Source organism: Meriones unguiculatus, chromosome 20 (genome assembly GCF_030254825.1).
Source record: "Meriones unguiculatus strain TT.TT164.6M chromosome 20, Bangor_MerUng_6.1, whole genome shotgun sequence".
Lineage (NCBI taxonomy): Eukaryota > Metazoa > Chordata > Mammalia > Rodentia > Muridae > Meriones > Meriones unguiculatus.
Genome location: NC_083367.1, coordinates 38,548,889 through 38,561,326, shown reverse-complemented (window position 1 = coordinate 38,561,326; position 12,438 = coordinate 38,548,889). Strand labels below are relative to the sequence as shown.

Genomic DNA, 12,438 nt, shown 5'->3' with positions numbered 1-12,438 from the left:
GAGGTCAGAGACAGGCAGATCTTGGGGACCTGCTGGCCACCCAGCCTAGCTGACTAGTAAGCTCCAGCTTCAATAGCAGACTATCTCAAAAAAAAAAAAAAAGTGGATAGGAATAGAAAAAGACTTCTGACATTGACCCCTGATATCCACACATATATACATGTACATGCACACACGCACACAGCACAGCACAGAACAGCACAGCACAGAACAGCATTGCACAGCTGTGCAATCCTTAGATTCTGGAACCACCGGTTAAACTCTTAGAACTCCCTTGAAATGTTTCCCTTCCCCAGAGTTGTAGGAGTCCTATATCCCCCCTGGGTGGCCTCGAAATGAAAGCTCAGCTCTGTTTAAAGTGCTCTCTGACACCTTTGACTGCAACACAGAGACAGAAATACATACAAAAGAATACATATCTGTTGTTCACATTCACACATAAAAAGTTACTGCAATAAACAGCAGCATTGGTCCAGCCTACTTGTAGAATCATGAGTGTTTTGTATCCCCCCTTTTCACATCATGCTCAGTTTTTTTATAATGATAAAACATTCTTCAATAAAGACTGAAATGCAATTATGTCAGATCACCTATCTGTGCTGTACATAGATACAGGGGTCAAACCAGCAAAAATGCTGCTTTGAACGTTTGCATGGGGGCACACACCTGTCATCTGAGGACATGGGAGGCTGAGGCAGCAAGATCACAGATTCCAGATCAGGCTGCTCTACACATAAATCAGCTCTACCTCAAAAAAAAAAAAAATCAACAACAAAAACATTAACCTTATTTCATAGTTTCTTGTAACAGACACCCGCTCATTCCTCTGCAAACTCTGCTCACCTCTCACCGATGACCCTAAAAGGCCAGCTGTGGCTGTCAGTGCTCTTCCATGCCACTGTCACCCACATTTCATGTCACAGCATCCTGATGAGTCCTCTCACACAGGATGTCTTATGTCCATTATTAAAGGACAAGATTCTGAGGTCACGGACCATAATTTATAATGCTGTTCCCTGGCGTGACATTTGTTTTGCCTTACCACATACGGGGCCTCTCACCAACCCAAAGGCTGCCAGTACTTACTCTTAAGCCTTTGTTTCAATTTTACAGAGCCCACAGCACAATGCAATCTCTAAAGAATTGCTACTTTTTATTACCTTAATAACTTAGTCTTTTCTCATGCACTCGCACATTCCTGCTGGTAAAACTGCACGCACTACTAACAAAAGCAAAAACTGTACTAGCTCAGCTCCACCCCAAAGTCCACAAATTCCAAACAAAATGAAAACCTTTAAGTCCTGAGAAAGTCAGATATCCGCAGGATGTCTCGAAAGCACACTAAACATTGAAATGATCTCATTCTCATCCCCTGGAGTCATGGGGTCAAGCAGTGGTGATGGAGAAAGTAGGCAAGCAAAGGTGAGATGAAGGGTTCCTCGTGTCACACGCCTCCCAGCAGGAAGCAGACAAGCAGGCGAGTCTATATGCCAACTGCCAAATATACCGCAGCCAGACACGAAACTCTGGAGAGAGACTGGCTTAGTGGCACAAACATCAGCTGTGCCATACCCAGACTCCCTGGAACCACAGGTCAAAATCCTAGCAGGCTCCACAGAAAAAATTAGCTGTCCCCACTTAGCTGAACGAGTTAGATGTGTTATCTGGATGGATTTTTTTTTTTTTCTAAATTGGAAGCAAGCTTAAATTTAATACTGGCCAGGTTGATGGACTCTTCAGCCAGGCCTATTGAGGGGTTCTCAGAAAATGACTGGGTGGAATTTTTCTTTAAGTGAAACCTCAGTTCAAATTCAAAGTGTTGTCTGAAAACTTTTACCTCCAGTGAGATACTTTCTTGCCTGGAGAAAGAGTACTGATTGGGAGATTTAATTACATAGTAGCTTTATTTTTCCAGAGAGAATTCAACCTTGTGTTTGTAGTTCTTCCTTTTGCTTTTCTTATTTAACTTTCTCTTACTTAAAAACACAATAAGCAGCAGCTTTCTGAATATGTGCTAGAATTTCTTTTCTGGTATCATGCCCTTCTTATGATCCTATGATGGGGTTGGTCACTCTTGGTATTAGCAGTAGATGGAAAGCTCTTAAATCTTGTAACCCAAATCTAGATACGCGGGGAACTGAACAATCGTGATGTTAACATTTATTATACAACAGGAATAAGCCAGAATATATGATCATAGTGATATCCCTCTGGGCCCAAATTCTTACTACCCATTTTGGGTTTTCTGTGGTTTTTATCACAATTAAAATAAACGTTATAAAGGGGTACAGCTTAAAGGAATAGCATAGTAACATAAAATAAATGATGGAAAATAGCTACCTGACCTAATTCTGCTGGCTTTTCGATCCTCTATAAACGAGCGGTGATTTGAAGCAAGCCTGTCAGTTGCCAGAAAGCAAGCATGAGTCCCACAGACCAGAAATGGGTCTCCTGTGAGAGGCCCCATTCATTCCAAACTAAGCTGTCTACTTGGAGACCAAAGCTATCCCAACCAGTGACCTTCGCTGGCTTCCGATTAATCCTACACTGTTTTTGTATCTCTGGTTACTTCTTTTTTTTTTATTTAGATTCTAACTTAAAAGCCACAGAACACTTACAATAGCTAATCAGAAACAAATGCTATTTTACAGGAAGCTAAATAGAGTATCTTTACAAATAGCTGCATCTCAAGTATACTATCAAATGTATATACTGATATTTTAGCTATGAGATAGTTGTCCTGTGGAGTGGTTTGTATCCAGAATATTCTTCAAAGGTGCATGTGTCAAAGCCTTAGTCCCCAGCTGGACATCTTTAGACTACAGAGGTTAGGCATAATGGAAAGTGTTTTGTCTCTGGGGACATGCTCTTGAAGATGATGGCAGGACCCCAGCTCCTTTTTCTTTCTCTTCTGTTCCTAGCTGTGAGACATTGCCACGTCATGCTCCTGCCATGATGGGCTACCACACACCCAAAGCAACAAGACCACTTGATCATGAACTAACGCCTTGAAAACTGTAAGCCAGAATAAACCTTTATGTGAAAGAAAGCTAGCATATGCTTTAATTAAAAAAAAAAAATCATAGAAGTTAGTAGCTACGAAAAGACAGCCAAAGGCAACGCTGTGAACTTTACTAACTTACTTAATCAGGTTATGTTTCACATAGGAAATTAGATGAACTGAAAGATAAATCAGTCAGTATGATCTAATAAACTATTTATTACCTGCTTATAAAATCTATGATACTCACCAAAGGTCAGTGGGACTGTAGCAACCAGAAATATCCCAACTATGATGGTAAGTATAAAGCTTGTTTCTGTTATCCAAAAACCATCTAAAGACATAAATTGCAAATAAATTAACTCACACAAAAAGCTAACTTGTCATATTTCTTCCCTCCCTCCCCCCAACACACACACACACTGGCTAGCAGTAGCCTGCTCCTCTGAGGTTCCCATAAGCCAGTCGTTTAGCAATCAGAAGATTGAAATCAACCACACTGAGAGCTTGCACTCAGCAGAAACCAAAGTCAAAGCTGCAGCTTTCCCTTTTGCTATTTCACCATCTCCCCAAATCACACCGACATAATCTATGATTTTAAGAAGCATGTATGATTCTTTCTAAAGAATTCGAGACAAAGGAGTCTTTATCTTTAAATATTTTTTTAAATAGATGAGATTTACTATTTTCCTTTAGATCTCCAAACCCATTTAACTCTATAGCCATTAATCTAAGGAATACCAAGATGAAAATGTGATAGAGTGTCTGTCTTTGGTATGCTGTTTACAGGAGAAACAAGCCTGCAGACCACAGCTTGGCAAACTCGAGCCTGTGGGACAAACCTGGCAGCAGCCTTTTAAAACTTCTCATGAGCTAAGAATACTTTTTACATTTAAAAACTATTTTGGAAAGAAGAAAAGAAAGTAGAAAAGAAAAGGAAGAGGAGGAGAAAGAAGACGGGGCAGATACAGAAAACAGATGTAACTTGAAAAACCTAAACCATTTATTCCTTGGTTCTTTTCAGAAAATATCTAGCCAAGCACGAGCTAGCTAAACTATGATATAAACAAGAATGATGGCAGTTTTGTCTTTTAATTTTGTGTGGATGAATGTTTTGCACTCATGGGTATCTGTGCACCGTGTGTATGAACTGTCTGTAGAGGACAGAAGAGGACATCAAATCCCCGGGGAAGTCTGGAATTGCAGAGAGCCGGGAGCCACCATGTAATTCCAGGGAATCAAGTCCAGGCCCTCAGCAAGACTAAGTGCTCTGAACTGATGAGCTAGATCTCCTGGACATTTCTTTAAAATTTTTTATCACATTTCTTTACTTACGTATTTGTTTGTGTGTTGCCTGTATGTGTAGGTACAAGTACTTGCCTGCAAGGCATAGATTTGGAGGTCCGTGAACAGTTTGTGGGAAACAGTTTTTTTCTTCTATGATGGTGATTCCAGGGACTAATCTCCCTGGAATCAAGGTCGTCATACTTGGCAGCAAGTATGACGTATGGCAGCAAGTATATTACATATTTGTGTAAAAATGACACAATGAATCCCATTAGCATTTATAATTAATATATGCTTGCAAGAATCTAAAAGTAAGCCATAGGTAGTGGCACAAACCTTTAATTCCAAGATCAGGCAGATCTCTGCATTCTAGGCCAGCCTGGTCTACAGAGTAAGTTCCAGGACAGCCAAGGCTATACAGAGAACCCTGTCTAAAAATAAAAACAAAAGGAAATAAACAAAACAAAAAACCCTAAACAAAACAAACAAACAAAAATCTAAAAGTAAAATAAACAAGTGTGGTTAAATGTCCTGCCATTACACTGCTAAAGATTTACTTTAATGACAGAGCACTTACTTTACATGTGCAAAGTCCAAGGTTCAATTCTTACCTTACCACAAAAAAGAAAAAAAAAGAAAAGAAAAAGAAAGAAACTCTACTGGCTAGATGAGAACAAATGACATAATTAGAATCTACTTTTATTGAAGAACATAAATCAAAGTGATATTTTGTACATACATGATATAAACTGAGAATCAGACCTGCTATAATCACTGCAGTGAAATAGCTCCATTCACTGATTTCAGTGTGGCATGTGCAGCCACCTGAGACCTGCTCCCCACTCCCACAAACGAATCATTTTCCTAGCATTTGAGCAGGTCTCAGGAGGCTTCACATGCCACACTGAAATCAGTGAATGGAGCTATTTCACATCATTTAAAGATGAGCTGAGGGTTCTAGGTTATCTCCATGAATGGTCCTTGGTTGGAGTATCGTCTCTGAAAAGACCCCTGTGCCCAGATTTTTTGGTTCTGTTGCTCTCCTTGTGGAGGTCCTGTCCTCTCCAGGTCTTTCTCTCTCCCGCTTCTTTCATAAGATTCTCTGAGCTCTGCCCAAAGTTTGTTTATGAGTCTCAGCATCTGCTTTAATACCCTGCAGGATAGAGACTTTCAGAGGCCCTCTGTGGTAGGCTCCTGTCCTGTTCCCTGTTTTCTCCCTCTTCTGATGTCCATCCTCTTTGCTTTTCTGAATGAGGATTGAGGATCTCAGCCAGAGTCCTCTTTCTTGATTAGTTTCTTTAAGTGTACAGATTTTAGTACGTTTATCCTATATTATTTGTCTGAAAACCACTTATGAATGAGTATATACCTTGTGTGTCTTTCTGATTCTGGGATAACTCACTCAGGATGATCTTTTCCAGTTCCCACCATTTGCCTGAAAATGTCATGATTTCCTTGTTTTTAATAGCTGGGTAATACTCTATTATGTAAATGTACCACAATTTCTGTATCCATTCCTCAGCTGCTAGAACCCCTGCACAGATGTAGCCCATGGCAGTTCAGTGTTCAAGTGGGTTCCATAGTAATGGGAACAGGGACTGTCTCTGACATGAACTGATTGGCCTGCTCTCTGATGAGGTCATCCTGAGGGAGGAGGAGCCTTACAAGGCCACAGAGGAAGACAAAGAAGCCAGTCCTGATGAGACCTGATAGGCTAGGATCAGAAGGAAGGGGAGGAGGACCTCCCCTACCAGTGGACTGGGGGAGGGGAATGGGTGAAGAAGAGGGAGGAAGGGAGGAGGGAAGGAGCTACAGGTGGAAAACAAAGTGAATAAATTGTAATTAATAAAAATATAAAGAAAAAAGAAAAAATGATGAGCTAAGGGTCTACCTTGCACATCAGCTAAATCTTCAGCAGTGTGGTTAAGCTAAGAGCACAGACAAGAAAAAGTATCTTACATCAAGAAAGCCAGTGTGGAAATTAGACATGCGGGAATTTAACAGTGAGAAACTAAGATAGTGGGCCAGCAAGATGGCCCACCAGATAAGGGTGCTTGCCACCAAGTACTACAATTTGAGTTTGATCCCTGTAGCCCACATAGAAGAGAGCTCACTTTTCTACAGGTGATCGCCACCTGTACACACATTACTATGGCAGGTGAATGCCCATGCACACACAAACACAAAGAAATAAATGTAATTTAAAAAAAAAAAAAAAAAAAAGAGCAGTTGATATGTTTCTTTTCAAAATCAGTTGAAGTTGTTGACTAGAAAGAGAAACAAATCAGAAGTCTCACTGAAGTTTCCAGCCTATAGGTCCTCATTAATTTTGTTATCTCCTTGACACACCCCAGTTGAAGAATTGCCTCTGTCAGATGTCTATGGTTATGTCTGTGGGGGCATTTTTTTTAATCTCTGATTAATGTAGAATGGACAGCCTCACTGTGCTACCCACCCCAGGCTGCTGGGTCCAGGATATATATGCAAGGTAGATGGATATGAACCAAAATGCAAGCCAGCAAGTCGCTTTTCTCTGTGGTTTCTGCTGGAGTTCCTACCTCTGGGTTCCTATCTTGAGTTCCTGCCTTGGCATCCCTTGATAGTAGACTATAACCTGAAAGTCAGATAAACTCTTACATGCCCAAGTTGACTCGGGTCAGTGTTTAGAAAGGTAATACATAACCTAAAGGAGGATACAATGGAACAGATAAAAGGAAGACAGAGTAGTTCTAAGTCTCTCATGTAAGAGAGAGCAGTAACAAGTAGATACTATGTGTGACCAGATAGATAAAGGCCAGATAATGGACAGTCTGGAAAGTCTTTTAAAGAGCATGGAATTGGGGTGGTAGACATTCTGAATGGCCCCTTTTAACTGAGAAGCAAAGTAACAAGATAAGAATGATGTTTTATAGGCAGGCATAGTGGCACACGCCTTTAATTGAAGCCAGCCTGGTCTACAAAGCGAGTTCCAAGACAGCCAGAGCTATTACACAGAAAAACCTTGTCTCAAAAAAAAAAAAAAAAAAAACCAACCAAACCAAACAAACAATGATACTTTAAGAAGAATACACCAGATCAACTGAACCAATCAAGAGTTTGTATGATAGGTTATCCAGCCATCATATCTGTTCATATCTGTTGCTGATACTAAGAATGTATATATCTTTGGCACTGAATATTTATGTTATAAACTAATGTAAAGACATACATGTTAACATACCTTCCACTAATGTAATATTCTCACTGATTCCACTATATTCTCCAAGCCCAATATTGTTTGCAGCTACTGCTCTGAACTGAAATGTTCCTTTCAGGGTTTTTGACTTCCATGTGCAAATGCTACCGCAGGACCCATTAAACGCCATCTTCCACCTTAAACTCTGGTTTTGTGAATCATTTGAAATGCCCTTTCTGCAAAAGAAACAATAGATTAATAGACACCTACAGCATACAAAACAATGTGGTGTTTTTTCTAGTCACTCGTCACTTATCACACACTTGACCTTTGGCCTTACTTCCATTGCATGATTTTCTGCAGAATGGAGCATGCTTATTAAAGTCTTAGCAATTCATGAGCAAACCAACTCAATGCATTAAAAGAGAAAGTTGATGACCCTGTTCCTACTGCCTAAAATGCAGGAAATTGCTAAGATTCAAACACATAATTATATCACATTTTTTAGCTAGAACGTTTGTGCTTTTTTCTTTTCTTTTCTGCATGTACATATGGTATACATGTACATAAGTGTACTCCACCCTGCACTCATTACAGAGGTCATAGGAAGTCATTGGGTGCCCTGCTTTATCACTCTCTGCCTTACTCCCTTGAGACATGGTCTCTCACTAAACCTGAAGGAAGACTGATTGACAGACCCAGTGATCTTCATGCCTCCATTTGTTATAGTGCTGACATTATAGCATACACACAGCCACACCTGGCTTTTTATGTGGGATCTAGGGTTCAAACTTGGATCCTTATGTTTTCACAGTAAGTACTCCTACCCACTGAGCCATTTCCTTCGTGTTTTTGTTTGTTTCTTCCTTTGTTTCTTTGGTTGGTTGGTTGGTTGGTTGGTTGGTTGGTTGGTTGGTTGGTTGGTTAATTGATTGGTTGGGTTTGTGAAACAGAGCTATTTATGTAGCCAGATGGCCTTGAATACATGATCTTTCAGTCTTTGCCTCATGGTTATGGGCATTAATACCATACTTGGCCTATATTTTTTTAATTTTTCAATCTCCTGTATCACTTGTAATTTACTTATGCTATATATGGGTAAAATATAGAATTAAAATTTAAAGAATGGTATTATAATACTTAATAACTTTGTATATAGATCAGCCACCAAAAGTATCAGTATATATGAGATTCTAAGGTTATCACTTCCTTTTATATTGGCCTACACTTTTCTAAGTCAATTCACATTGATTTTCATATGAAACATAAAAATAGTACAAGAGCTGAGTTCAATTTCTAAGACAATTAGGAATAGTGCTTCCTCAAGACCCAGCTATACCACTGCTAGGTATATACAAAGTTCGTTCAAGTACACAAAAGGGACACTTGCTCAACCATGTTTATAGCAGCTCTATTTGTAATAGCCAGAACCTGGAAACAACCCAGATGTCCATCAACGGAAGAATGGGTACAGAAATTGTGGTATTTTTACACAATGGAATACTACTCAGCAATCAAAAAGAAGGAAATCATGAAATTTGCAGGCAAATGGTGGGATCTAGAAAAGATCATTCTGAGTGAAATATCCCAGAAGGAGAAAGACAAACATGGGATATACTCACTTATATAGACCTATAAGATATGATAAACATAATGAAATCTATACACTAAAAATGATAATCAATTGAGCAGACATGGGGTAAGATGATCAATCCTCGTTTAGAAAGACAGATGGGATGTGCATTGAACGTATGACAGGAGTCTACTGAGCAAATCTGAAAGACTCTAACTAGCAGTGTTTTCAAAGCAAAAACTCATGACCAAGCCTTTGGCAGAGTACAGGGAATCATAAGAAAGAAGGGGAGTTAGTCTGATGGGAAAAGGATAGGAGCTCCACAAGGACCAAATATATCTGGGCACAAGGTCTTTTCTGAGACTGACATTCAACCAAGGACCATGTATGGATATAACCTAGAACCTCCACTCAGATGTAGCCTGTGGTAGCTCAGTAACCAATTGGTTTCCCAAAGTGAGAGGAACAAGGACTATTTCTAACAGGAACTCAGTGACTGGCTCTTTGGTCTCCCCACCCCCGAAGGGAGGAGCAGTCCTGTTAGGCCACAGAGGAGGGCTTTGCAGCCAGTCCTGAAGATACCTGATAAAACAGGATCAGATGAATGGGGAGGAGGTCCCCCCCATCAGTGGACTTGGAAAGGGGCACAGTGGAGATGAGGGAGGGAGGGAGGGACTGGGAGGGAATGAGGGATCGGGATACGGCTGGGATACAGAGTTAATAAAATGTAACTGATAAAATAAAAAATAAAAAAAAAGAGCTGTGTTCAAAAGATGAAACTGGAATGGCTTTTGATAGCCTCATGGACCAAAGGTAAATTCAAGGTCTTCCAATTGTCTCTGCTCTGACAAGGAAGAACAACTCTCAGACCACGGTATTTTTAGAGGTACAGAGCAGAAGCTAGCTATGCACTCACTAACTGGATACTGTCCTGGAGAAACAAGGGCTGGGCCCCAGGAGGCCAGAGAAGGGGACACAAGAATAAGAGCCAAGGGTTAGTCACAACTGTTCCCAAGGTATCTTCAGGACCACCCCGATCAAATCATTATGACATTCTGCTTTTATACTTTGTAAAGTCTCAGGATAAGTGTTGGCAATGTCATTGTTTAATCAGAGCTCTGGTTTTAAACCATAAGGGCTCCTAGGAAGAGTGAAGTGGCTTTTTTTTTTTTTTAAGTCATAAAAAATATTTTATTGGTAATCGTACATAAGTGAGTGGGGCTGTAAATACTTTTTATTTCAAGATACTGATAAATGCATAAATTGAAGGCTGTATCTGGAAATAGAGTACTATGATTTTCATACGAATTATTATATTTAGTAAAGGCCAATTGAACTGACTTAGGATTAACTTCCCAGCTCTGCATAATAGTTACCATGCTTATATTAACTAGATTCACGTCTATGACCCTGGATAGGTTTGGAACAAGGAAACAGTGATAAAACTATCATTAAAGCTAAAGTTAAAGCTTTTCCAAGTACAGCAAGTTCTTTTCTGCTCCTGCCAGAGCTTCTATTTCTTTAACTTTAATGTCTTAGAGAGGACAGGAAATACCAGTGTTCAATGACAACAGCACTGACCTGAATTAGAAAGCTAAACAGTCCATGTTTTATTGTTTACTATTCAGCTAGTAAATAGTACAATAAACACAGATTATGCCAAGAACTACCACATTTTCATGACAGACGCATCCATGCCTAACCTAAAATTTGAGTTTTTCATGAAATACAAATTTTCCAGAATTTATTAGATTTTACTGGAGTGTAAGCTACCGAACATTTCCAGACTTAACATTTTGGTCTCTGCTGTTAAATGCCATGAAAATGTGGTTGAATTATTCATTATGCAGTGAAGTGGCTTTTTACAGCTACTGAAGAACAAAGGCAGTGGAAAGATCTGACATTAGTTGAGCACCTTCCATTTATAATGCAACATAGTAGAGTGCACCGAGTTTCATTGACTTTTCACAACCCAAAGAGAAAGACATCATTCTGCCCATTTCACAGGTTAAGAAAACTTAACCTTCAGAAAAAGCAAACCGGTGAGGATCCAAACATGGAAAAAATAACATTCCCCTACACTTGAATCTAAGCCTGCTCTACCTGTGCATGTGACCTTGACAGGAAATAAGGTCATGGCACCTGTCCTGTTAACATGAAAACATACTAGATAAAGGCCTGTCCTAGACCAATGCCTTTACAAAAAGGGAAAGGTGAGTCCAAATACACAAAAGGGAGTGTGAGTGTGTAAGATATGTGTATAAGTCAAACAACACCAAGGGTGTCAGACCTGGTCCAAGAAGCTAAGACAAAGGAGTCAAAGGAGTCTTCCTTAGAGAGTTAAAAGGAAGGGTGGTCTTCCTGATGTCAGTGTGTGTGTGTGTGTGTGTGTGTGTGTGTGTATGTGTGTGTGTGTGTTTGGAGACAGGGTTTCTCTGTGTAGCTCTGGCTTTATGGATCTTACTCTGTAGACCAGACTGGCCTCAAACTCAGAGATCTGCCTGGCCTTACCTCCTCAGTGCTGGGATTGAAGGTATGCACTACCACCACCCAGCAAGATGTCAGATTTTTAACCAGATAAACTATAAGAGGAAATTTCTGTGACTTTCAATTACCAAATTCATATGCTTTCCCCTTTCCCCACTACTCTAAAAGCAAGAGGATCACAAGTTCTCATCATAACCAGGCTATAGAACAAATTCAGGGTTAGTCTGGATAACTTAGTGTGGCCTGATCAAAAGAAGTTAAAGGGTAGCTTACAGATAACTCAGTAGAGCTCTTGATGGGCATGCTCTAGGTTTAGTCTCCAGAACTGGGTTGGGGATGAGGGTTAAAAAAGAAGAGAGTACAACTAGAGATCCTTTCTCAAGATATGACAAACATGTGACAACATTTCCTCCTGTCCTATAATGTTGATATTATAGAAAAAAGGTGGAGACTGAGGGCAAGGATACACAAGCTACTTAGGTGAAATTACATCTTTAAGGTCTTGCTGAGGAGAATACACTAAGGAGTCCCAGCAAGGATAAAGCTGTGGACTGGATGATAGACACTGTTATAGTCACAGGCCACCAAGATAGTTCTACTAAGAACATATTTCACTGTGTATGAGAAACAGTGACAAAATATTTTGTGAAGGTTTCAACTGAAAATGTAGCCAAGAGAATTTTCTAAGGCAAGTGGGAAATTTTCTGAGGTTCTGGGGATGCCTGAGTAAAGACGAAACAAAAATAGATCCAAAGCTCAAGTTGCCAGGACTATAATTATGGAAGTGACTTGTGTCCTTGGAGCCTCTTAAAAGATGGCTTCATAGTCCCGTGAGGGGAGTGTCTTTGGAATTTGGATTTCTCCCCTTGAGCTGGCATGAGGTCATTCTTTCTGGGCCAGTTCCCTTACTGAGCT

At 40.0% G+C, this 12,438-nt stretch overlaps 1 protein-coding gene across 2 annotated transcripts in view; it reads right to left on the bottom strand.

The window, feature by feature from the left end:
• Positions 1-12,438, bottom strand: part of Ros1 (ROS proto-oncogene 1, receptor tyrosine kinase) — a 133,313-nt gene that overhangs the window by 31,883 nt on the left and 88,992 nt on the right. For both annotated transcript variants that reach the window (XM_060373298.1, XM_021653063.2), the window contains exons 34-35: positions 7,509-7,699; positions 3,252-3,335 (exon numbers count right to left, since the gene is read on the bottom strand). In XM_060373298.1, coding sequence (XP_060229281.1) covers positions 3,252-3,335; positions 7,509-7,699 — 275 coding nt within the window. The remainder of the gene's footprint in view (positions 1-3,251; positions 3,336-7,508; positions 7,700-12,438) is intronic.